The sequence below is a fragment of the Oryzias latipes genome, chromosome 22 (assembly GCF_053564925.1).
Source record: "Oryzias latipes strain Hd-rR chromosome 22, Olatipes_Hd-rR_3.1".
Taxonomy (NCBI): domain Eukaryota; kingdom Metazoa; phylum Chordata; class Actinopteri; order Beloniformes; family Adrianichthyidae; genus Oryzias; species Oryzias latipes.
In genome coordinates this window covers 10,176,989-10,204,100 of record NC_136258.1, presented here as the reverse complement: position 1 = coordinate 10,204,100, position 27,112 = coordinate 10,176,989, and the positions used below count along the sequence as shown (strand labels likewise).

The 27,112-nt window shown below is 39.9% G+C and overlaps 1 protein-coding gene across 10 annotated transcripts in view; it reads left to right on the top strand.

The window, feature by feature from the left end:
* The window catches only part of ralgapa1 (Ral GTPase activating protein catalytic subunit alpha 1), a 94,279-nt gene that overhangs the window by 17,953 nt on the left and 49,214 nt on the right, over positions 1-27,112 (top strand). For 5 of the 10 annotated variants that reach the window (XM_078940383.1, XM_078940379.1, XM_078940382.1 and 2 more), the window contains 20 exons: positions 1,214-3,010; positions 5,747-5,871; positions 5,946-6,180; positions 6,930-7,118; positions 7,242-7,394; positions 7,707-7,900; positions 7,994-8,092; positions 8,330-8,485; positions 10,911-11,039; positions 11,118-11,243; positions 12,622-12,680; positions 12,893-13,001; positions 15,849-15,959; positions 16,197-16,265; positions 16,354-16,491; positions 17,205-17,388; positions 18,885-19,003; positions 19,098-19,217; positions 21,796-22,411; positions 22,639-22,754. In XM_078940383.1, the coding sequence (XP_078796509.1) occupies positions 1,214-3,010; positions 5,747-5,871; positions 5,946-6,180; positions 6,930-7,118; positions 7,242-7,394; positions 7,707-7,900; positions 7,994-8,092; positions 8,330-8,485; positions 10,911-11,039; positions 11,118-11,243; positions 12,622-12,680; positions 12,893-13,001; positions 15,849-15,959; positions 16,197-16,265; positions 16,354-16,491; positions 17,205-17,388; positions 18,885-19,003; positions 19,098-19,217; positions 21,796-22,411; positions 22,639-22,754 (4,844 nt within the window). The remainder of the gene's footprint in view (positions 1-1,213; positions 3,011-5,746; positions 5,872-5,945; positions 6,181-6,929; positions 7,119-7,241; positions 7,395-7,706; positions 7,901-7,993; positions 8,093-8,329; positions 8,486-10,910; positions 11,040-11,117; positions 11,244-12,621; positions 12,681-12,892; positions 13,002-15,848; positions 15,960-16,196; positions 16,266-16,353; positions 16,492-17,204; positions 17,389-18,884; positions 19,004-19,097; positions 19,218-21,795; positions 22,412-22,638; positions 22,755-27,112) is intronic. The other 5 variants (XM_023951897.2, XM_023951899.2, XM_078940384.1 and 2 more) reach the window with 1 other exon arrangement.

Here is a 27,112-nt window from a genome sequence, read left to right as displayed (position 1 = left end):
CACTTCACCTTAATCCTGTTTCTTAAATGTTGTTGTTACTTCTTCTTAAATTTAACATATAAAATAATCCAGACGTTATTAGAAAAGGGTTTCAGTTAGAAAGATGACTTGGAGGAACTAAACTGCTGACCTCTGATTTCATCAAGAAGATTTAAAAACTGTTTGATGTGTGTTCGTTGTGGTTTCAAGACATTTAACAGGAAAGACTCATTGTAGCGCAGATATGCTGTCACTTTAACCCAATGCATCATGGGAGATGTATTGCAAAACTGCCACAGATTGCAGACAGACTCGCTTTTTTGAGCTTCATTGTTTTGTTCACTTGTTCCACGGTCTGACACCGGATTCTGTGGAAGGCTCCACCGCTAAAGACGAGCTTTAGCTGATATTTTTGTAGGAACTGAGAGACTTTATGAACAGAATCAGAACAAGGAAGTGAAGACTCTAACCACTTCTGATTGGTCAGACTGATGACGTGTGATTAAGCCTCCAAGAATGATTGGAGGAGACAGTTGAAGGGGCGGGACTTTTCTGAAAACAGAGCTGAAGCTGCAGCTAAATCGCGATACCCTCATTTTTATCAAATTGTCTTTAATAGAATCAAATAAACAGAAAAAAGTATTTTATGATCTTTCATATTCCTAACTACTCAGTGTTTTATCAGTTATGTTTGGATGAACACAGCTGATATGCTGGAGATGGTAAATGTTTCTAGATCAGTGAATGGGTCATCTCCCACGGCACACTAGTGTGCCGCAACACACCGGTTGAAAAACACTGCTTTATAGTTATTGAGGTTTAAAAAATGCTGTAGGGGATCAACTTTTTCCCTGAAAAACAAAGATTTGAAAATCTATGCAGCACTAATACTGTAGCTACTTTAAAAATGCATATTTATTAAGGAAGAAATAACATTTTCAGAGCTTAAAAAATAAACCACAGATAGTCATGAAAGTGTGGCAAAATTTTCCTGCTCATTTCGTAAGTATAAATTCATTCTTTTAAATATTTTTTTAAAAAAGGTCACGTGTAGGCAAAAAGAGATTTCTTTTAAGCAGAACAGAACGTAAACTAGAATTGTATTTATTTTGTTGATTGCTGACCTCTGCGACCTCTCTTCTCTCTCTCTCTCTCTCTAAAGTGACATTTTGCACTGAGAAATTTGCACATTCAAAACAAATGATTGCATCCTTTATGTTCTTGTAATCACCAGACCTTGAGGATCCGCCAATCACCCTGACGTCCCGTATCTCTAGAATTCGCCATTCGTCTCAGAGTGATGAAGCCCCTCCCACTTCCTGCTCTGAGGTCTTCCAAGGAGGGGCTTGTGACCTAGATCCTCCAGCCCCATCTTCCCTCGCACGTAGCAGTAGTGCCTCTGACATCATGGAGCCCTTCATCGCAGAGCGGGTCAAAGGTGAAGACTCGCAAAGGGATGCCGTTTTGATCCCTGATTTTTCCCACGGCAGCTCCACAGCTACTTCCGTACTTGCAACCAACAACCACACAACTCGGTCTATCTCACCACCCTTTACCTCTTCTTCTCCCACCCCCTTTACCTTCCCTAATGGTGTTGTTTCCTCGCCTCCAGAGGCGCAAGATGATGCTGGTATTTATGACCAACCCCGGCTCCAGGTTGGTTCTCAGAGCCGCAGTTCTAGTTCCGATTTCTTATGCGACTGGAACTCTGCCTTCAACTTTTCCTGTGAAAAGGAAGTTGATGCAGAAGATGGTGAAACTGGTGCTGAGGTGGAGGAGGAGGATTTATTCTCCGCAATTAGGGATTACCTCATTCAAAAAGGAGGTGAGAAAAAGGACGAAGCTGGAGAGACGAATAGTCCTGCTGCTGCTTTAGAAAACGTGGTTGCATCATCTCCTCTGGTGCAAACAGGGGTGGCTAGATCACAGCTGGAGTATGCAGGACAACCACGAGAAGCAAAGCAGGTGTTGAGGGAGGGCAGAGAGGTAAGTAAGTCAGTAAGACATAGCAGGGGGGATTCCACAGAGGAGAATGAGGGAGTGCAGCGTAGTATCTATGAGTTTCTGGAGTTGCAGTGTCAGTCACCTAGTGCTAAAGCCACCTCTGGCTTTGAAAAAACGAGTTTGAACAAAAGGGAAGTTGGAGAATTAAATGAGAAATTTGACACACACAGTCAAATTGGCCAAGAAAAACCACACGATAAAGAAGTTGAAGCAAATGACAAGTCCAGTTTCATTAGACAAGACGCAATTGCTGATGAATCCACCGCCGAGTCAACTGCCCAAAACGCAGACCCCACCAAAGTAAAGATATCCCGCAGCAGCACAAAGAAGCACAATCCTGGAAATGTTCATGTCAGTTTCCGTCCCTCAACTGAATCAGTCCAGTTTCACAACCCACTTGAAAACAAGGAGGCTCACTGGAAAGCCAGGCTACGACGACTCAGTCACTTCCACACCTACAGTCACTCAGCTGGAGAAAGGACAGGGTCTGGAGCTGCAGGAAAGCAGGGAGCAGGGGCTTCAGGTAAGTTTAGCTCTGTAGCTGGAGGTGGACATAAATCAGGAGTGCATGACAACCTGTCCTCCGGGGCTGCTTCAGACGGCAGCTGGGCTGTGGAGAGCAGGCTTGGAACTGCAGGGGAGAAGGGCAGGCAGCATTCTGGATCACACACTGGATGTAGCCTGAGCTATGATGTCCAGTCAGATGTTCTAGGTAGTTCAGGTTCCGCAGCCGTCTCCTCTGGAGTGCGTGGACGTTTGGGCCGTTCTGCCTTGCGATCTCGAGTCTCCCGCTCACGCTCCCAGGAGCCCGGAAGCACTACCTCACGGCACCACCAGGGGGCTCTTCTCGGTGGCGTCTATAAGACTGTTGTCCATGCTCTGTCCTCCAAACCTCGACCTAGAGGTCAGGGGTCATCCCAGGGCTCATCGCCACAGAGGCAGGGTCGGGCTGCCATGGGTGACGCATCGCTAAAGGATCTCTACTCACACGTCCTGGGCTACTTTGGACGAAAGACGACCACGCCAGGTGAGGATTGCGTCGCAAGTGCGCACAGAGGACACCACAGATACAACAACTGTGGAAACAAACACTTTTCAACACAACTCCAGCAAGTCTCTCTCCCCTTTTGGCTGTTTTTAACTGGTTTGGAATTATTATTTTTGGCTGAAACTCATCATCTTGCTGCTGGACTGAAGTTCCCTCTTGAAGTAGCCCCTCTTCGTAGTTGCCGACTGTCGAGTGTCCCACCGCCTCCCATTCCTTCCCATGATTTTGTAGCACAAATGCTCCCTAGCTCTTCTTCTTTTTTTTTTTCTTTTTTTTTTTTGCTTGGGGATTTTAATCCTTACACTTCTGTTCCCTATTTTTCACCTCCTCTGTCCTAAATTTTGCATGCAGCTTCCCTGTCTTTTTCATCTCCTCCCTGGATTTTGGATCTTACTCATTTTTACAGAAGAAAACAGCAAAGTCAAGAAAACCAATGAAAACGTACAAGTATGTCATGTCTTGGGGGATTTTTTGGTTTAAGAATTTTCTTCATTGTTTTAAAAAAATACCAATTTTAATGCAACATCAAATATTTAGATAAGCTTTTGTAGTTCATTTTCTGACCACTAGATGGCAGCATAAAACCTTATGAGAACGATCAGCAGGTAAAAGCACTAATGCAGAATTTTAAAGGGGAAGAAATATGCCTTTCCAAAATTAGCTGTTTGAATTTTTGATTTTCCATGTAAGTTGACAGATATAAATTCATAAAGTCAAGCAAAACTATTCCTAGTGGAACTTACTAATTTATATTTTTAAAACTCTATTGTAATTTTTAGTTTTGCTGAAGTTTTATTATTTTCAGTCATTTGTGCTGTGAATGTTTAACAAGAACCCTGTGATTCATTCCCTGTAATGACACTTCTGTCCTAATGTGACATTATTTATTAGTCACAGTATTTTCTTCCAATTTTATTATTTTTTTTTTTTTTGCTTTGGCAAATCATCTGATAATGTGATTGCAACACAAATTGGCCTTTTTCTTTTTAAACGCACCAATCCCTCTTGCATGGGGCAAATTATTATTATTTTTCAATTGGAAGAATAAAGAGTTCAACCTCAGTTATTCGTCCATCCACAAAGCCTTGATGCACTTATTATGCGCCGTAACAGGCTGTGTCAGGCTAGTTAAAGTTGTAGTTTTAAAAAAAAGATTTCTGAAAATGCTTGAGCAATTAACATGATTAATGGCTTTGCTTTTAGAAAGGCCTCACGCTTACTAAAGTTGTGTTTTTCCTGGCTAAGTCCTCCTTAAACTTTGAGAGTCTGTGTATTTGGTTTCTCCCTGCAGCCTGTGATCTTACTGTTCGCTTTCAGGCTTTAGTAGCCTGTGGAACAGCATGAACTGTTTGTTGTATTCCATAAATACTTCACTAGTATTTTGCAGCAGGTCACCTTTGTCTGCCAATGTGGGTTTTATTTAGTAACATTTAGATTTTTCATTTAAAAGGATTTTGGATAGCTTTTTCTTTCAATTTAGGGACTTTTGAAAGCTGGCTTTTACTTAATCAAAGCTGTTCCAAAGTGATTTAACAACAAGCATGATTAGATTAATGTTATTCGAGGGAGATCATGGTCAACAGGCTAGTCTGGGTGTGAACATGCAGAAATATAACCACAACAAAGCAGTTCATTAATTAGAATCAGGTAACAGATTTCGGTTAGCGAGATCCTGGAGTTGAAAAAGGTTTAGAAGCAAAGATATTAAAAATATTAACCTTGTGTTTCATTTGTAATAAAGATATGTTTTTAGTAAAAGTAAAATTGACCTGTTATTACAGGTTTTATTAGATGACAGAGAATCTTTATTTTCATTTATTTATTTAAGAACTGGAATACTTTTTCAAAACACAATAGATTTGTTAATGCAGCTTACCTGCAGGGTGTGACATCTAGAACAAACAGCATCTTGTTCTGTGGTAAGTTACTCAGAAGTTGGGGACAACTTTTACTGTCAACTGATGTCCTGATATTGAGCAAGAAAATAATAGAATTGTCTCGGCAGCTAAACACTAAGAATTTGTAATTATTTTATCAAAATTGGAAGCAGTTGATTCACTAATTTTTTTTTCTGTTGATGCCTTTTTCTATTAGTCTGTTAAGCAGCACCACACAGCTACTAACAATGATGTATCCCATACAAACTTAACTACACAAATAGAGGTTTGCTGCTTGTTTTTAGCTAACAGGGTTTGTTCTGGCACTTGCTCTTCGTGCATGAAGTGAATTGACTCCTGCATTGCTTGTCCGGTGGGTTTGAGATGCCTGTTGTTGCTTCTTTTTCCTTTTTTTTCCCCTTTAGTTCTGGACAACCTCAAGCCTCTCCCATGCATTTCACATTATGAGTTTTCTTACAGTCAGGGAAAACTTAATGACCTAATCTGAAAGTATTTTATGTATATGGAGTATTTTAACAGATGATCAAAGATAAATGGCAGATGTACGATTTCATACTAACAAAACCTGAAGGGACCTTTGGGATTCATTATGTCCATTATTGATCAAGATTTGATTCAAATCCCTTTTAAAAAAAATCTATTCCAGTGGTTATAAGAAGTTAAGATGAAACCTAATTTCTAGTTGTAGATTGTGACATATTTGTAAAAATAGAATTATTATTATCCTTTAAATCTTGAGTGGTTTTCCATCATTTATTTTCGACTGTTGTCAGACCTCTGTCTCAGAGTCTTTCTGCTTGTCCATGTATGTGTGTAGCCAACAAAGAGGAAGTGGTCCCCAAGGCCCGACCGGTATCCAGTGATGTGGGAAGCAGCAACCCCAACTTCTCTGATCTCATGGATGAGTTTATTCAGGAGAGACTAAGGGCCAGGGGAACAGTGGTCAGTACCACACTGTGTTTCATTCTTTTTAAAGGGCTCAAACGCTTAACTCTATTTTTGGCTATGACTATAAGGGTCGTCGTGGCAGCAGCCCTGGAAGTCTGGAGGTTCCCAGAGACCTGCCAGAGCTCCTGGAAGCTGGCCAGACATCCAAGTCACGGCCCTCGGATGATCTCCGGCCTGCTGATGATCCCGGGGTTCCCTCTGAGTGGACTTCACCTGCAAGTGCCAGTGGATCTGATGGTGTCAGCTCAGACAGCCAGCCGGACTCCTTTAATGCCTTTCAATATGCAACCTGCAAGTTTGACAGTAAGAACAAAACAAATACATTGAACCAACCCTTAGTAATCCCAAATGCCAGATATCCGACATCATTAAAGTCGAAAAGAAAAGAAAATTACTAATACATGGGGGGATTTATTTCCTGGTTCTGACCATTGACTGAATATGAGAACTGGGCAGAGTTACTCCTCTCCCCCTTGTGCTCCAGACAGGAAGTAAAATTATATAATAATATAATTTTAATCATCGTATTTGTCTACATACCCATTCTTGCTCCGCTACCTTTTTTAACACGCTCTTACTAATCTTAGCTTTTTTTCATATTTTTTTCTTTATTGCAAGTTATTTAAATAATAAACTGACAAATTGGATGCCTCAATAAAAGTATGTGGTCTCACGTTTAAAATGTTTGATTGACGAATTCTCCCAAAGTCCATTTCATGTGCTATGGTTGTGGCTTTTCAACAATCTCACTCCTGATTGGTGAGAGCGGTTGCCATAGAAATGTTGACTTGGACCAATCACTACTAACTGATTACGTTGGATCCCTCATGCCGATATCTTAATACTTAATGTCGGTGGAACCGTAATTTTCTATGGGCGACATCACACTCGGTTGATTTCTCAAATACAGTTATTGATTCTGACTGTTCAAAAGGAACGTTTTGTGGTTGATGTTGATCAGATATGGTAGGGACTGCGTTTTTTTCTTAAAAATTCTAATTTGCTATAATATTCATTTATTGAAGTTGATTCCTTTCCTCTTTTTGTTACAGGTTTTACTTTTAGTTCAGATGCATGTGGAGTTGGATCTGGAGAAGTTGGAGAAGGCGGTCGGGGCAGCTCATTGGACCAGGACAGTCTGGGTGGGGGTGTTGCCAGCGATGAGCATGAAGTAGCCAGTTTAACCACTCTTCACATCGACTCAGAGAATAGTAGCCTCAGCCACACTGTCACTGTTACTGGTATGGAACTTGAGTGCTTTCCTGTGATGCAACAAACTCCTACAGTTCAATTCCTAAAGCGGGGAAAGTCAGTCCCAAACACACGTGTCATGTCTTTACTGATGTGGGCTTTCTCTTGTCCAGGTTCTGAGAGTGCCTCACCAATGCACTCACTTGGGGGCTCTCGCTCCCAGACACCCTCCCCTGCCACGCTGACAGCAGAACACACTGATCACACACACTTACAGCTGGATCAGAAACTTCACAACTCTGTCCTGCAGACCCCAGATGACCTAGGTAATACAATAGGACGAGGTTTGCATAATACTAGTTTGTTTTGGTGTAAATTATAGATGCTTGTTGTTGTTTTTTATATACAAACAGTGGTTACACTTCAACTGTGAGAGATAAATTCTTTAAAAAATTCTTGGGTTCAGTTTTGTACATTGTGTCACAATTTAAGTGTATCTATGATGAATGTTACACATCTCTCTTATCTTTTTAAGTGGAACAACTTGCAGAACCAGTTACTTTTTTTTTTTTGCCTTACTCTAGCTCAGCTTTTAATGAGACACCATGATCTCTTTTTGATTTATTGATTTCCTCTAGAAACAAATGACTTCCCCAGTGAAGACTGCAGTGTAATGGCTGGTGGTTCTCTAACTGGATGGCACGCAGATGTTGCCACAGTGATGTGGCGGAGGATGCTTGGTATCCTGGGGGATGTCAACAGCATCAAGGACCCTGAGATCCACGCTCAAGTCTTTGATTACTTATGTGAACTTTGGCAAAACCTAGCCAAGGCAAGTCATAATAAACGGAGCTTGTGCACAGTATTTAAATCAAATGTTTTTCTTTTGGTTTGATTTGCTTTTAAAGCATACTTCTCATTCCAGATCAGGGATAATTTGGGCATTTCTTTAGACAATCAGTCTTCACCACCGCCGCCTGTTCTGATCCCTCCACTAAGAATCCTCACCCCCTGGCTCTTTAAGGTAGGTGTGATGTAGAAACCATTCATTTTATAACAGTAACTCTCTGTCATTCAGTAGAATATATGTCCTTGTGTGTCTAAAGTAAGTAAACAGCGTCATTTAAGATGTGTTTGGTCAATTTCTCCAGATTCACAAATGTTTTCAGATCTTTGGAGAATTAATGAGATGAGTTTAATTCATTTCCAATCGATTTTTTTTTCTGTTTTCTTGTTCACTTGTGTGCACGTTCTTTTGAAGGCAACCATGCTGACAGAGCGTTACAAGCAGGGTAAACTTCATGCCTACAAGCTGATCTGTAGAATCATGAAGAGGCGACAAGATGTTTCCCCAAACACAGACTTTCTCACACACTTCTACAACATCATGCATCAAGGACTACTGCACCAAGACCAGGTTTGCTTTGAGATGCAATGCATACTTTCATGACCGTGCACGTTTACAGCGCCTTGCAAACGTATTTGGTCCCCCCTTTGAACTTTTCAACCTTTCTCCACATTTCAGGCTTCAAACATAAAGATTTAAAGCTGTAATTTTTTTGTGAAGAATCAACACAAAGACACAATCATGAAGTGGAACGAAATTTATTGGATATTTCAAACTTGTTTAACATATAAAAACCTAAAATATTGGGCGTGCAAAATTATTCCGCCCCTTTACTTTCAGAGCAGCAAACTCTCTTCACATGTTCAGGGAGGATCTCTGAATGATCCAATGTTGACCTGAATGATTCATGATGATAAATAGAATCAACCTGGATGTAATAAAGTCCTAGCATGTGAAAGAAGGAGCTCTGGTCAGATGAAACCAAAATCAAACATTTTGGCAACAATGCAAAACATTATGTTTGCAGTAAAAGCAACGCAGCTTATCTCCCTGACCACACCATCCCCACTGTCAAACATGGTGGTGGCAGCATCATGGTTTTGGGCTGCTTTTCTTCAGCAGAGACAGTGAGGATGCTTAGAACTGATGGGAAGATGCATGGAGCCAAATACAGGACCATTCTGGAAGAAAACCTGATGGAGTCTGCAGAAGACCTGATACTGGGACAGAGATTTGTCTTCTAACAAGACAATGATCCAAAACATGAAGGAAAATCTACAATGGAATGGTTCACAGATAAACATATCCAGGTGTTAGAACAGCCAAGTCAAAGTCCAGACCTGAATTCAATGGAGAATCTGTGGAAAGAACTGAAAACTGCTGTTCACAAACGCTCTCCATCCAACTTCACTGAGCTCCAGCTGGTTTGCGAGGAGGAATGGGATAAAAATTTCAGTCTCTGGATGTGGAAAACTGATAGAAAGAAACCCCAAGAGACTTCCAGCTGTGATCACAGTAAAAAGTGGAGCTACAGAGTATCAACTTAAGGGGGCTGAATCATTTTGCACGCCCAATTTTTCAGTTTTTTATTAGTTAAACAAGTTTGAAAAAACCAATTAATTGAATCCACTTCATGATTGTGTCCCATTTGTTTTTGATTCTTCATAAAAAAATACATTTTTATATCTTTATGTTTGCAGCCTGAAATGTGGCAAAAGGTTGAAAACTTCAAGGGGGGTGAATACTTTGGCAAGGCACTGTAGATAAAAGAATAGAAAACCATAGCTTTATTCGCCAATAATCATTCTAGGTGGGGCCTTTTTTTCAGATTTAGTTATTGCTTTTTTATGCAATTCCTTCAGAGTTCTGTCTATATTTTTGCTACAAACAGACCACTTTTATCTATTTATTTATTATAATTATTCCTGTAATTTCATGTTGCTATGTTAGATTTGTCTTTTTTTTCCACCTGGAATTACCTCAAATGATTATCAACATTTGAACATGTTTGCAGAGAGACGTCCTTATATTCTAGGACATTCTGATATTCTAGCTGAAAAATAGCTATGCACACACATGGATTCCATGCAGGATTTGATCATATTTAAGTTTTTTTAAATGGTTGAAAGTACATTTTAATTAAGTTGGGCTTTTACTGTGAAATATACAAATTAGGGCTGGGCAATGAATTGATTTTATCAATAAATTCAAATTTGTCGTTTAAGAAGATTTATTTTTGGGAAAATCTAGATTTTATTTTCCCAGCACTCTGCTTTCTGGGGCTTCCATTGTTCGGAATAAGGTCAGTCCATCCGTTTCTCACTTGGAGGAGACGTGAAAATGACAGCTAGGAAAGAAGAGCTTGTTCCCAAACAGGAATAGTTTCTTCAGGTTTTTAGAGCTGGTTCGGTTTTGTGACTTCAGACTTTGAGCTGCAAAATCTGTTTGAAGGCTGTTGCTCCCAAAAGTGGGAGTGGGATGAATTTGTTAACGGCTGAAACGTAGACTGTTGAGTGCGAGACGTGTTTGTCTCTGGAAAGATGCTCAAGCTAGCGGCAGCTCACCAAACACCTGCTGCATTGCTTTCCTAACATTTTTACTGCTTGTAATTGCCTGAATCCAACTTTTAAAGGAGATGTTAAAATAAAATCGTTTTTGTTAAATCCATGCTGTCATTTTTGTTAAGGAAAGTAAAGGGAGGGGGTAAAAACCATTAAAATGGTAAATTGAGCCACATCGCCCAGCCCTAATGCAATAACATGTTTAGCAGCAGACTTTAGAAAAGCAGGTTAGGTTGCTCCTTGAATAAAGTAGCATCATAAAAAAAAGTCAGGAGTTTGAAAAATGCTATGGAATAATACTTGATCCAGATCTCACATTAGAATAAACCAGAATATGATTAGAAAATACAAGCCTCTGCTCTTTATGTTGCTTAAACCATTCTTTTGAATTTTAAATATATGATAGTTCTTAAAAAGAGGTTTTCTCACCACAGGATATTGTGAACACCATCATCAAGCATTGCAGTCCCAGGTTCTTCAGTATCGGACTCCCTGGAGCCACCATGCTCATCCTGGATTTCATCATTGCAGCCTCCAGAGTCACCGCCTGCTCCTCACTTAACGTATAAAACGTGGAAGAATATTAGCATTTCTGGTCTACTCCTCGCCACTTTATTCCTTCACACTTTCATCTCTTTAAGGCCCCGAGAGTGGAGGCACAGATACTTCTGGGGTCATTGGTGTGCTTTCCCAACTTGTATGAAGAACTTCCTGCTCTTCACCCTACCACTGCTGACGTGGTCCTCACCAAGTTCCCTGATGTCAAGGTACAAAAACACAAATGAAATTAAACAGCTTCTTACAGAAAGTCTTGGATTAAACGGGTCATGTCTGATGTTTGTCATGTCTGATGTCCACAGAGGATCTCTGAACAAAGTAATAGGTTAATGTCTCATCAGAAATTCTTGTAGCGGCTCAAGACGATTAGAGTAATGTTGTTTTTGATGTGACTATGTAAACACTTAATGCCATGCATGGTAGTACCTCAGTCTTGCTCACTGTTGTTTTTATGAGGATGAAACTGGTTTTGAATCGCTAAGCAGTCATTAACTCGAGCTGAATGTCAGCGCCTGTGTTTGTGTGTAAAATACATATCTGAACTCCTCGTATTGTTATCGTTTCAGTTTTTTAGTCATCTAAAGTCTCAGTGTCTTCATTATCTATCAGCTCTACTGTTGATTGAAGATTTCAGATTTTATTTTATTAATTTAATCCTTTAGGTCCTTTGGCGGTGCCATACATTTGGTACAAGGCTGTTAAGAAAAAAAAAACAGAACCTAGATTTCTTTTCTGTTTTATTTTTTACCAGATTCTGAAGGAAGTTTTATTTCGGGAAACTATTGGATTCTCCTCTGACTCATTCTTGACTCATGTTGAGTCGCTCAGTCACGTGTCAAAAATGACATTCTTAAAGTGGCTGCTACGACCGCTAAATGGAAACCTCCAAGCTGGCAAAGTTATAAAATGACAAACATATTTGGAAAAGTTTCTTTTTGCAGAAAAGAGTGAGTGAGGAAACTGAAGAAGAGCCTTTGACTTCAAAGAAAAAAGAAAGCTCCATTTAACAGAAGTCTTAGATCCAAATATAGGTTTATTGCGACAGTTGTTCCCACAGACCATAATAATAATGCATAATATTAGCCAACCGGCTGTCTAATGTCATGAGGATGCTGCTAATAAAGTGGATTCATGTGTATTATTATTTTTAGAAAATACCTGATTTATTGGCTGTTTAATATAACTGTATTTGTATTTAGCCGTTGCACCTTAAAACTCTGACAAGGCTGAAGTTGGTGTCTGATTTTTTTAATTTTTTTTTAGCTTCCGCTTTGATAGTTATGGATGGGTTAAGGGAAAATCTATAGTACATGTCAATGGTTCCTACACGAAATGTAGTGTACCAATAAAGTCTAAACCATAACCCACATCTTAAAACATATTTTAGTCTGGTTTTCAACACACCAAAAGAGTTTTTTGTGTTTTTAAATGTCAGTTTCTAAGTGTTTGTGCAGAACTTTTCAAGCATTTTTTTTAATCATCTTCATACATAAGTATGTTATCTTTTTATTAAATGGTGCTAAGACCCCAAAGCCAATATTATTTATGTTCATAAAGGAAAGTAACCTTTTTCTACTGTCTTTTTAGGAGCACATTATTAAAACTATTCTGACTGCTGCCAAGGATGAACCCTCCGCTCCTGCAAGGTCAGTGTTATGTTGCCAAGATTTCAGATAAACCCCTAAAAATGATGCAGCAGCGGCTCAAATAGAATTTTGTCAGTGCTTCTCACTTAGAAATGATTGAATTCTTCTGTATTTTCCCTGCATCAGACTACAGTAGTTAAACTGAAAAATCCATTATGTGAAAAATACATGTTGCGTCCATGACTGATAATAGTAGTGTTACGTGTTGTTAGGTGTGTTGCTCTGTGCAGTCTGGGAATCTGGCTCTGTGAGGAGCTGGCTCATGGAACTCTGCATCCGCAGATTAAAGATGCTCTCAATGTCATCTGTGTAACCCTAAAAGTAAGTTACTTTCTGCAAATTATTGAACTTTTTAATATTTTGCATCACACATTTGAAATGACAGTCTTAAAAAAAGATGTGGCTGGAGGGGTTAAAGGTGCATTACGGATCATCTTGGTTCACCAAAATGCAGTCTTAATGTTGAATAATTAGGTTTTGGATTTGTTTAGGCTGCAAGTCTGCAGGAAGCCAAAAGATGATGCTAACTTATTGCTATTATTGGTGAATTTCTTTAGCTTTTAGAGTCCGATTCAGACAAGTACAGCGGGTTGCTTATGGATTAGAAGAATGCTGTCCAACATTTACTGTCTCATCGAGAGCCAGGTGGCACTTCATGAACAAAACAACACACACACACACACACACATATACTTTGTCCACCTTGGAATCCCTACCATGTGTATCGGCAGCCAACGGTCTGCTAAGACACTGCAGCCACACACACTAGCATTCACTTGCTCTTGGTAGCAAACCCTGGACTGCAAATATGTTTGGTCCTCCTTCAAATAGGAGACTAATCCATGGGGAATGCTGCAAGCTGTGACTTACACAAACATATTGCCCACACACTGACATGTAGACCCATGCACATCTTGTCCACTGTTGAATCTCTTGCCTACATTGCAGCAGCCAGTAGCCTCAGCCATGGGCTCCGTGACATGAACATACAAGCACAAAGCCTGAGGGATTGTTATTTTCATGCAGAACCACTTCCTCCTGATGGCCTCGTTGTCTTTCATCTCTTTCATCCCAATGTGGTAATCCCAAAGAAAGCTTGGCCAAACCAGAAACCCATGTTTCATTATGTTGCACATGCTCTGTGCAACATTTACTGTGTTGTGACATTTAGAGAGCCTATATCATGGTATGTTAAGCCTTTTAGATTTAACTATATCCTTATATATGCTAATATATTACTACCTTTGACATTTTAAAGAACACATTTTTTAGCAAATATGAGTTATTTTCGCGAGCTCCTTTTCCTACCCGGAAATAAGACGCCTCGACCTCTGAGGCACCGCCTTTTGCTTCTTGTGGGTTCCGCCCCTTTCATGACCTCAACTTGCACGAACACTTAGAAAAGGTCATTTCAAAACAAGCAGTTGTGTTTTGCCGATGAAAACGAAGAACATCCACACTTTTGCAAACATGGATGTGCATATTGTGCACATAAAAGGGAAAGTGTTTAGCTGGACACCGCTAGCCCTGCGGAGGAAGTGGGTGTGTGTGTGTTAGCCTGGGGGCGGTCCTGGCAGCGCAAACTTTTCCTTTTTCCACTTGACATTATAATACACGTAAAAGCTCAAAAAAGTTAATTTTGCATGATATTGACCCTTTAAAAGTGTTTTTCCATATGTTTTTTTTTCGATGTTCCATTATCCACAATATGATCAGTTTACTGAAAAAGCAATAAAGAAAAAATCTTTATGAGCAAAATCAAATTACTGGAGTTACTCCTGGAAGACTTTGGTATTATAAGTAATCTTACTTATTTCCGTTGCAGAATCCACAAAGAGAATTTTGGATATTTTCTCACTAGAAAAGCTAAAAACCAGCAGTCATATGTTTTTTTTAAAATCATGTTGTGCTGTTAATTAGGCACACTGAATGAACTAACCTATAGAAACGCCTCAAATAGATAATTTTTGTGATTCTTTTGACAGATTTTTTTTTTCTTTTTGCCACTAACATGCAGAGACTTTTATTTTTGTCTTTGAACTCGAATGCATTCAAATAATATAAAGTTAGGGCTTTTTATCAATTGAAAATTGTGTTTTGGGCATTTTTAACATGCGCTTGTAGGATTTTTCTGATGATAGAGGACTTGTATAAAGAAAATTAAGCTCAAAGGTGCATTCCTGAGTATTTCTTTATTCAAATCAGAACCGTGAAAAAAAAAAGTTTAAGAAAAGAGCGATTTGTGACATAAAAATTACACGGGGGGGGCCACAAGCTTGTGGCCCTGAGCTATCTGTAACACTTTTTGTCCCGCCCCCAAGTCAGAGCCAAATTTCTAATGAACTATTGCCGCTCTGTAGAAACAGTGTTTTTAAACCGCTGCGCTGTGCCGCGGGAAATTACTAACTTTCACTGATCTATAAACATTTACCATCACCAGAATATCAGCTCTGTGTTCACCAAAAAATGCACACTTTGCCGATGCCTTTGTGCAGCTCTTCAAAATAAATGCACTCTATTTCTCAAGGTCGTGTGTCTTTCATAAGGACGGCGAGAAAAACCTTTGATGGTGGCTCCTCCAACGCACGGCAGGAGTGTCAGGTTTCTAAACACACTTGAGGACAAGCGTCAAGCAGCAACTTTGACACATGTTAAAACATAGCCGGAGGACGAGAAATCAGATGCGCGAATTGCGATTGATGTGAATGGAAAAATGACGTGGCGGAGGGAGGAAAGAGAAGGGGGGGGGGACACTCCTCGGCACACGTCTGTGCAAAACCAGAGCTAGTGGTCCGGACGCATCACCCATGCACCCCTTGCAGCTTCCTGCAGGATCTGGTGTCACACCGTGTAAATAGTGAATAAATAATGACGCTCAGAGACGTAAATCCGTCCGTCATTTTTTTTTGATGCAGGTGTGCCTTGTGATTTTTGTCAAGGAAAAAGTTGACCTTGTTAAAAATATGGTTGACAAACACTGTTCTGGAAAAACAACACAGTTGTGTTTTTTTTGGCTAAACATGGCATAATCCTGAAAATAGGTGAAAAGATGAACGGAGTGGGTCTTTAAAAAAAAGTGTTGGGATTTGTGAATGAGTGATTTTGATTTGTGAATGTAGCCACACTAAAAGAGAATTAATTGGTATTTACGTGCATTTTATCTCCAAGTACCCCAACAAGAATGTGGCCCTGGTGGCATCTGACATCCTTCACCTGCTGATCAGTTATGTGGATCATCTTGAGAAATTCCCCACCTACACTCCAAAGAAGATTGTGGAGGTGATGCACTAAAATTAAAGTCTGCCATTGCTTTAGATATTATTTATTCTCTGTATGTATTGCATCAGTAGTTTATGTTACCCATGATACATCAGTGATCATTTTTTTTAAGTTGGCCCACCTAATTCAGTCAACTACTACTCCCCCTATGTAAAAAAAAAAAAAAAAAAGAAAGGGCAAATAAACGTAGAATTAACATAATTATGTTTTTGAAATAATCTTGGTTTGTTTTTAAAGATTCTGATTGCCACCATCACTTACTTGCTGCCCAGCACTGATTCTTCTCCTCATGAACTGGATAAAAGGGTACATTTTTACACAGAAATCAACAAATCTGATTGATTAAAACAATGTATTTATTTCTGTGTAACTTCTACATCTGTGTGCACTGCAGCTGGTAGTTTCTCTGCTTTTGTGTTTGATGGATTGGGTGATGGCTCTGCCACCAAAGACTCTTCTCCAGCCAGTTCAAACTCAAAGTCCCTCTGACAAGGACCAGCCCACAAAGTCCCTGCTCAACTGTATTTACAAGGTATGTTGTATTTCAAACAGTCTTAACAGTAAACCTCCCTTTATTCACACAAAGTATCCGATCATTGTCTGATTTCTTGAATAATCCGATTTTTCAAGATAGTTGGATGACAACAGTTGTCCCATAAATCAACTTATGAACTCATGTAGTTTCCTCACTAAAAACACTATTTTCCGTTTTTTAATTCACTTGAATCCATTTTTGGTCAAAATGATGTACAGTCATGATAATTTTTCCTATCTTATCTTATTCAGGGCAACCAACATCTCTTCCTTATGGAGAAAACCGAGAACAGCAGCAAAGTGTCGTCTATTTTGCAGACATTAGCTCCCACGTTAGCAAAGAAAATGTTATGACCAGTAATGCTGCCATATTTATTGAGAAAAAAAAGCATAGCTTTTCTTCTCCAATGCTTTATTAGGTAACAGGAAGTTTGACATTAATTAGGTCATAGTTCTCTAACATAAATAAAAGAATTAATTTTCTGGTAGTCACACATCCACACTCGGTTTACTTATATCCGATTACCACCAATTACATGATTTTGGTGCACATGAAAACAAGATTATTAGCAATTTTTACAACTGTGTGATGTTTGTTTAACCTTTTTCACCTTTTTGATAGTGAATTACCTCCTCCTGCTGCTTTATTTCAGTGCCAATGCTGAAGGGAATAGATTAAACTATATATCTTTCTCTTAAACTTTCATCTAGGTGCTTCATGGTTGTGTTTATGGAGCCCAGTCTTTCAGCAACCCGAAGTATTTTCCCCTGCAACTGTCAGACCTCTCCGGTCCTGATTATGACCCATTCCTGCCATTGGAGAGTCTCAGGGAACCAGAACCTCTGCACAGTCCGGACTCAGAGCGCTCCAGCAAACTGCAGCCGGTCGCTGAAGGTAATTTATTTAGGAGGAAGGGCATATTTAGCACAGCCTTTTTCTTTAATGAGCCGATATGGCTAATGTGCATGTAAAGTGATGCATTTGCAGTCGCACACAAATGCACAAAATCTCAGCACAATATGACTGATAAGGTAAGTATGTGTATGTATGGAGTGCTGCCTGAATTCGTGTGAGAGTCTTGATTGTCTCCTGCTGTTCTCCACTGGGACTCAGTCACTAGTATAATGACTGGACCGCACTGATGGACCACGTTTCTGTCTTTTTTCTTCTATTTTTGCTTCTTCTTATTTCTTTTTACCTTTTTTTGTAACGTTCAACTGAAACCTTTTAATTTTACTTTCAGCCATTATTTTATGTTTTCCTCATTTTGACTATTCTTCACCTGCTGAGCCCCCCCGAGGTTAAGGGATTCACAGGGAATTTAGGATCAATACATATTTGTTCTCTACTCACACCCTGTCAATAAGGAACTCAGGGGAGAGTGCCTGTGTCCCTGTGTGTGTGTAATGATGCTGATTAACCAAGATCTGTTGGCAGCAGTGTGTGATGGCATTGGCTTCTACTCACTTTAATTTTAGTTTTCAGCCATTTCTAGTTTGAGCAAAACTTGTTGACTTTTGTTAAAACTATCAATAGTTCATAAAAAACACTCATATCTTTTAACCCAATTTAAAACTCTAATTTTGCATTTTAGTTTCATAAAAACCTACTCCAACCACTTTTGGATCCATTTTCAAAGCGTTCCCAGTGGTCTTTTAATTATTATTATGCGTTTTAAGCTAAATTAACAAACCTGTGTGGGTTTTCTAGGACATAGCTTCTGCAGAGCAACAGGAGTTCCTTAAAAATTCACCTCTGAAATGTGGGCGGGAATATTGGTGCATAGTAAGCCTGCCACAACTTTCCATCATCCATCTGTTTACCCGCTCTTCCACTAGCTTACAGCCCTCACACCCCCAACCTAACATTACCGGTGCAACAGAAATGGCGAGAAATATTGGAGCTACCCAGCCGTACAGTTCTGTGCCAGATGCCAGCCCAGGTTAGGGAAACTAAGACGTACATAGGTCTAGTCGTCTACAAGTGGATGCATCACGCCCATCATAGCTTTGGCCTCACAACTACAACCTTATTCAAATGGCATGTTTTTTGTCTGCTCCTGAATGACAATGATTTGAAAATCGAAATACTCATAGATGCAATTTCAAGCTTAGTTTTCCTTCAAATATGCCTTCCATCATCAGAAAAATGACACAAGTACGTGTTAAAACACCAAAGCATCATTTTCATCGGAGTGGGTCTTTACATTTTGGAACACAAAGTGAAGAATGTTTGAGATGTGAACATCATAAAGTTTTTGCCTTGGAAATCTGTTTTATATCGATTTTGTATCCCCGAATTTACACCAAAAACAGCAAAAAACGAAGAGAAAAAGATGGGGTTTCTGATTTAACTGGCTATCCTTTTATCATGCCCTTGTTTCTTTGCAGTTCGGAGTCGTATTCAGCAGGGCCTGGTTTCCATAGCAGCCAGAACAGTGATTACTCACCTGGTCAATCATCTAGGACATTATCCCATGTCTGGAGGGCCTGCAACTCTTTCCAGTCAGGTACAGCTTTTTTGTGTTTTTCTAGAGGTAATATAACTAATTTTTTAACCTGCGTTTAATATGTTTTGGTGATGGGGTCTCTCACATTTTGCAGGTGTGTGAAAACCAAGACAACCCTTTCTGTGAGAGCACCGACCTCGGACCAGAACTTTTTCATTCACCAAACCTGCAGTTCCTTGTTTTTAACGGCTCCACTCTGCTCTCAGTGCTCCAGGTAATTTAAAATAGAAAATAATTGTAGTTTTCAGTTGGTAAATGCAGCTAAACTTTCTGATGGCAACTTTTATTTTGCAGAGTAGAAAAGCAGGATTTCCTATAATACTTTTTTTCTGTTATCATTACAAATAAAGGCACAGGAAAGGCAACATGAGGTTTTTTTTCAGTGTAATAACTAGTTATACTATAAATTCTATAAATAAAATACTATAAAAGTTATACTAGTTATAAAATAAATGAGCTGTTTTTTTCACAATTAATGCCTTTAAACAAAGGAAACATCAAAGATGCCTTTTGAAATGTGTTTTTATTTTTAATTTTAAAAATTTCCAAAATTTTGATGAGAAAAAGGGATGGAATCCTGGTTTAGCTTGTAGGAGGAGAAGGCTCTTCTTTTCTTGCATACATGTCTGACACAGTTTGTGGACATTGTGAGGGAGTGAAAACGATAGCTGGGTGTCAGTTTTAGAAGAACCAAGGTTTCATCAGTGTTGGACGTAGCAGTTTGGGGGAACCAGGCGAACAAGAACATGGGGCCCTCTTCGGTTTCATGTATTAATATATTTTTTTAAATCCTTAGCTTTAGTGTAAAACGTCAAATAACTTCCTACTGGTCCACTTATAAATAACATCAATGTCGAGAATTCAAATGTTTCGATAGGAATTAAGAAACTAAAATGAAATGTAAACGATACAGAAATTTATTTTATATTATATACCTTATTTTTACTTTAAAAAACATTGCCTTTATTAAATGCACTGATTTGTTAATTCCTCACTTCCGAGAAAGAACGAAAGACGATTTTCTTTCTTTTCTTAAATTTGTCAGGGTTTACCAAAGAGGACAAAAGAACAGAGTTTTTTTTAGTTTTTTTCTCTATTCTTTTCTTGTTTTTCCTATTTTATGTCTGTCTTCCAGCACTTTTGGAAAATGTCTTGCTTTCTTTTTGTCTTTTCCTTTTTTCACAACTCCTTGGATCACTGCGATTCATTTGACCAATTAAAAAAAAAAATTTGCTTTGAATCATCATTTAAGCTCTGCCAATGTTGCCAGATAGAGTTATGGCAGGGGTCGGCAACCAGCGGCTCCGGAGCCGCATGCGGCTCTTTCATGCCTGTGCTGCGGCTCTCTGTGTTTTTGTAAAATAACTATCATGTTCTTAGATTTTCGTGGTGCCTTTAACACCGTCAGGTAGAGCAAGCAGGCAGGACAAAAGACAAAGACAGTCAGTGGCGATCTCGAACACATGAGCGCTTAAAAAAAAAAAAACACGTTTTTTTGCCCCCCTAGACTAAAACCACCCATTTCCGTGTAAAATGAATGAATCATCTCAGTGGGAAACTGATCCAAATGGCTCTTTGAGAGGTACAGGTTGATGAACCCTGAGTTATGGTTTACCAGGCTAAAAGTCATCTAAAAACCACCAGACTAGGCCTTCACAATATATCGCAAATTTATCGTTATCTCAATATCAAGCTGTGCAATATGCATATCGCAAAAGACGGCAAAAATCGCAATAAATGGTTACCTTAAATATGCTAAAACAATCTTATGGATGCTTGAAGTATTTCACGCAACAAACAGATCCCTTTTTGTATTTGACCAATTGAATGGACTCCTTTACATCATAGACCAATCAGATGGAGTTCGTCTCCTATGTAGATGTGGGTCATTTGGAATGCAATTTTTTAACTGTTGCAGTAAAATGGAAATGATGTTTTTGGTTGTTTTGCCAAATGTTCATATACCGCAAGTTATATCGTCATCGCAATATTACTCACTAATATTGCATATCGCAAGTTTTCCTCATATCGTCCAGCCCTACACCAAACCCAACAAAAAACTACTCAAAATATTAATCAACGATTAATTAGCAGTAGTTAAACATCCATTATTTATTACTTCCTGATTTGAATGAAAGTCCAACTTTAACACATTTTTTATGAGATTGCATTCACCATGTTTGCAGTCAGAAATACGCCAAATAGCGATTTTGAGGATAAAAATGATTAAAATAATTAGAATCAAACCCATAAATTGCATTTGTGGAGCAGGTTAGTGAACACATTTATTTTATTATCAGTAGACTTTACAACTCATGCTTGCAGGTGAGAAAGATGATAGGGGAAGCAGACCACACTTACCTGCTTGGAACATATTTCAACTAGGAACTGAAAACTCCCTAACTGATCCCAAACCTGCCCAAATGATGTCTATCCACCTAAAGCAATTTTTGTCCGCAATGTCAGAATAAAAACTGCCCACTCTCTCAATGCTGCTTCTGTTCGCTAACTTGGGAGACTCTAGACTTGCTGTCAACTGGAATATACCATTGCTGCAGAAGGACGGGGGAGGACCAAACACTTTTACAGAATCAATTTTATGCCAGTTCAGTGGGTGTTTTTTCATGACAGAGTTAAATAATGATGGATGTAAAATGTATTTTAGACATTTTTATTAATTGTTCAACTCTGGGCCACTAGAAAGTCGGGGTCCCCAGGCGATCACCTACCTTTGCCTAATGTTAAGTCTGCTTCTGGGTTTCATCAGTTGTTCCCCCTCTCTCCATCTACAGATCCGATCAGAGTCTGATATTCCCGGAGGTGGAATGACAGCTGGTTTGTCGTCCGCCTCTGCATGCGTTCGCGTCATCATCAGAGATGTAGCAGGAAAGCACTCCTGGGACTCTGCTGTTTTGTACGGGCCTCCATCATGCTCCACAAACAGCCCGGCACACTCTGTGTTGACTCATTTACAGTCCCCTAACAACAAAGACCTACATGTACCAAGCCCAACAGGAGGTCCACCAAACGATGTAGGAGTAAGAACAGAAGATGGTGATGATGAAGGCCAAGAGGAGGGGTGCATGGAAGAGGAAAGGAGTGAGAGTGACACGCCAGACCTTCAGGGGGAAAGGGATGGAGAAGGGATGAAAGCCAGCGGGGATAAAGAGGAGCAAAGAGAATATGAAGATTTTGGGGAAACAGAAAGAGGTCTGGTGGAGGAGAAGAAGAACGAGCAGCAACTGAAAGAGGAACCAGGCTCTGAACATCTACTAGCGCCACCGCAGGCTAAACGTGTGTGTCGGGAGGTGGTGCCAGCGTGGGATTCACTGAGAGAAGGAGACGATGCGCTGGATGAAATGTTGCAGTACTTGGGATATTCCAGTCCTGAGTGTCTGCAAAGAGCAGGTGATTTAGTTTTACTACAATGTGGATCTAAAAAAAAAACATTGTCTGTCTCTTCCAAGTTCTGTCATTTAGTATGAAAGGATCAGCACCTCTTTTCCTTTACTGTTTTTTTTTGTGAATTTCTTGCAAACAAATTACATGTTATTGAAATAGTGAAATCTAAAAATGCATAAAATAGCAAAAAAAAAAAAATCACCATAACTTTGAGTTTCCATTAATCTTCACAGGAATGCCACTCAACATCCCAGCTGCTCCTCCCACGTGTGTCACAGAGAAGCAGGAGAACGATGTTATCAATGCCATCCTCAAACAGAGTGCTGCTGAGAGAGAATTTGTTCTTCATGTACGTATTTGATAACATCACCAACTTAACAAATAAGATGGCAAACTAAAATAAGTTGTCGCATATCTTTTTTTTTTCTGTAATATAAGTGAATCGTATAAGGAATACTTAAAGCCTCAACAGCAAAGCAGCCTGTTAATATCTAAATAATTTCAGTTAGAGATGTCCTGATCCGATCATGTGGTCATAAACTGATCTTTTAGTTTGCGACTATTGGAATCAGATTTTGTATCCCTATCAGAGATGGAATGCAATGCTTTATCGTCATCATGCTTCCGGGAGCATGACAAAATGGAAAGCAGCCGACATGCCTAAGTGCATTAAGATCATAAGTGAAACAACATTAAAAACAACACAAAAGCGTATAAACGTTCATTTACATAAAGTGTGACTAAGTGTTCTCAGAGTATCATTATGGAGCCTGATGGACCATGGATTGAAACTGTTTTTAAGTCAGTTGGTCCTGGCTCTATGGGACCTGTATCTTCTCCCTGATGGCAGCAGTTTGTAAAAGAAGTGGCTGGAGTGAGAGCAGTCTTTTAGTATTTTGTTAGCTCTGGCGATGCACTGTGTGCTGGCAATGTTATTCAGGGGGGTAGAGGGCAACTGCTCCCTTTTTTTGGACACCCTCTGCAGGGCCTTCCTGTCCGCAGCCGAGCAAGCAGCGAACCAAACAGACATGAAATACATCAGCACTGGTTTTACAATGGCTGGATAGAAGGACACCAGCAGCTTCTCCTCTAGAAGGTTTCTCCATAGTATTCATAGGAAGTGGAGTCACTGCTGCACCTTTCCTACCAGTATTGATGTGTTGGCAGCCCCATTCAATTCAATTTTATGTAAATACCCTGAAAGTACAACAATAGTCATCTCAATGGAGACCCTCCTTCTCCGTAAGGAAAATCTCCTTAAAAAAAAATTATTACGGAAAAAAAAGAAGAAACCTCAGGGGTGTCCACATGAAGGAACTATCTTCTCCCAGGACGGACAGGGGATGTACCAGAACTCTTAGGCTACGTTCACACCGCAGGCTGAAACAACCCAATTCCAATTTTTTTGCCCTTATGCAACCTGTATCTGATCTTTTCATGACAGTCTGAACGTCACATATCCGATCTTTTCAAATGCGACTCAGGCCACTTGGGTATGTGGTCCTGAATCCGATATGTATCCCATCTTTTCAAATGCGACCACCGTCTGACCGGCCAGGCCACATGAATCCGACCCGTACGTCATTGATACGCTACAAACTTCATAATTCTGCACTGAAGTAGGCGGGAACGAGAACATAAACATCAACCATGGCGGGCGATGCTGCTGAGACCAGTCAGTGGAAGGGAAGCAAGGTCACCGATTGGATTAATATTTGGGGTGACAGCTCTATTCAGGCCAAACTCCAGGGCTCTTATCGCAACCAGGCGGGTTTTGAAAATATTTCCAATGAAATGGCCGAGCGTGGTGTTGAACCTTTCCCGCGATGACTTTTTTTTCTTCCCTTTCCGACCGTGGTCAGAAGCGCGGGGGACCCAAGGCGGATCCTCCTCCAGGGTTCACTTCCCCTTTCGGACCCTTAGATTCTCCAGGATTCTCCAGAGCGGGTTAATAAAGAGTCCATAGCATTAATTCTGGGGGAAACCTTTATTATCGTTCTCCTTCCTCCCTAACACACAACATGAATGCGCGCCCACACTGCCCCCCTCATTCTCTACCTCGCTGCACGCGCTCTTCTCCTCTCTCTTACACACACACACACACACTCTAGCGTGCGGCCGCAGCACATAAACATCCCCATTCCACAACAGTGGGTACAGACGATCCTGGCTCCATTGCCTTCTTAAAATGAGAAGATTGTAATTGTGCTGGCTCCTTTGTTAACATAAATTTATTAATGCATAAAGAGCTCCGCTGTTGACAACACTGTTGTTGACATCCATTGCTAACGTTAGCCACTTCCGCAAACAACGAGTGACGTTGTTCATCGTTGAGTACTCTTCTGCGCATGCGGGTCACTTCTGGGTCATTTCATGGTCGCACAGGAGATCACAGAAGTTCGGATTTTGGAAATGTGAACGGCCTTGCAAAAAAATCGGATTTTTTCAAAAAATCGGAATTGAGCATTAAGCCCTGCAGTGTTAACGTAGCCTTAGAGAAGAATTCACTTATCAAACTCTACAACTACATGTTGTTGAGGGGACTGGGAAAGAGGGACAGCACATGAAATACACTGCACCAAACAAAACAGATGCATGGAGAACTAAAAGATATATAAATGATCAAGAATACAGGAGAGGAGAAGTAGATGAGAATAGAGGACAGAACCCCAGTGCACCATACTTTCCCCAGCTTTTAACTTCTAGCAGCCTTCTAGCAACTAATTGTTATTGTTATCGAAATTTAATTCAAACATGTAAATAGTAAGTTGCTTGCACTAGGGTACTCATAGCGGATGGTAATAATAATAATAATAATAATAGAAAATCTACATTTTTAGGATATTACAATCTAAGCAGGGGAAATGCGTTGCCCTGGCTTGGTTTATGAAACAGTCTTCCCTCTGCGGAGAAATATGTATAATGGATGTAATGAAAATTGTACTCATTCCCCCAAACTTCAATACAGTGAAGTACGGGGAGCAATAAGTTAAATATTCTCTGATTACTAGCTAGCCTGGCAATAAGCGTTTCCAAAAAGGAAAGTTTTATGCCTAACTTTGAATGTAGAAACTGTGTCGGCCTCTCTTCCATGAGCTGGGAGCTTATTCCATTAAACGGGCTTGGTGGCTAAATGCTCTACCTCCAACTGTACTTTTACAAATTCTAGAAACCACAAGCAGTCCTGCATTTTATTGAGTGAAATATTCTGTTTGGTCGGTAAGGCACTGAGATCTTTAATATAGGATGGGGTCATACCATTTAAGGCTTTATAGGTTAGCAGGAGGATTTTGAACTTGATTCTAGATTTAACTAGGAGTCAGTGAAGTGAAACTAACACAGGAGTGATGTGATCTCTTGTGCTAGTTCCTGCTAACAATCCTGCTGCTGCATTTTAAACAACCTAAAGTCTTTTTAAGGAACTGTTAGGCACTCTGCTAGCAAAGAGTTACAGTTATCCATCGTAGACGTAACAAATGCATGGATGAGTTTTTCAGCATCACTTTTAGATAGTATATTTCTGATCTTAGCTATATCACGCAGATGAAAAATGCAGTTTTACAAGCCGTTGATATGTGAGCCTTAAATGATAAATCCTGGTCAAATAAAACCCCAAGGTTTCTAACTGTGGAATTGGGGGCTATGACCTACTATAATGACCTCAGTTTTTCCGGGGTTTAGGAGGAGGTCATTAATTGTCATCCAGGTCTTGATGTCTCTGATGCAGGCATTACGTTTCTCTGTATCAGGGGTGGGCAATTCCAGGCCTTGATTTCCAGATATTCTTGCCCTACTCGTGGCTAATTACCTGGTTCAGGTGTGTCCACCCACTCAGAACATGCAAGAGCAGGGTATGAAGGAAGACGTGCAGGAATGTGGCCCTCTGTGCCCACCTCTGCTCTATATCGCCATTCTGGTCAGGTTTAATAGATAAAGACAACTGTGTATCATCCGCATAACAGTAAAAATGAATGCTGTGTTTCCTGATATATAAATAAAGATTTTACCATCAAAAAATTTAAGGAAATCTTTAGAGCTGAGAATAGCAGGGATACGTGGTTCTACTGAGCTCTGATCACTCGTTAGTCTGGCTATTGTGCCAAAAGGAAATCTTGGATTATTTCTGTTCTCTGCTAATAAGATTGAATAGTACTGGGTTGTAGCTCTACGCAGAGCTTTTTTGTGATTTAAGAGGCTATATTTCCAGGTATTCAGAGACTGCTCTGAGCCAGAGCGGTGCCATTCTCTTTTAAACTTATGGTTTATTTGTTTAAGAGATTATGCTCTACCATTAAACCACGCTTATGCTGCGTTTTGTAACAAACTTAGGTTTCAAAAGGGCAACAACATCGAGTGTTCTACTGAGGGCTTGTAAGGCATCATTAACCAACAGGTCCTTTTTACTGGGGCTATAGCAACGGGAGCTGGTCTCAAAGTATTTGACTAGGCTGTTACTAAGTATTGGTTGAACTGTGAGTCTAAACTCAGACATAAGTGGCCAGGATAGGCTCCGGCCGCCCCATGACTCCGAAAGGGAACAAACGGTAGAAAATGAATGATAAATAAAACAGTAGACGATAGAAAGTCAGAAAATTTGGTTAAAAATTCTGAATACGGGCCGGGAGGGCGATAAATAATTATGAATAAAGCTGCTTTTTGACTCTTCCTGTTGGTGACGATATGATTTCAAAGGAGTTACAAACGTGT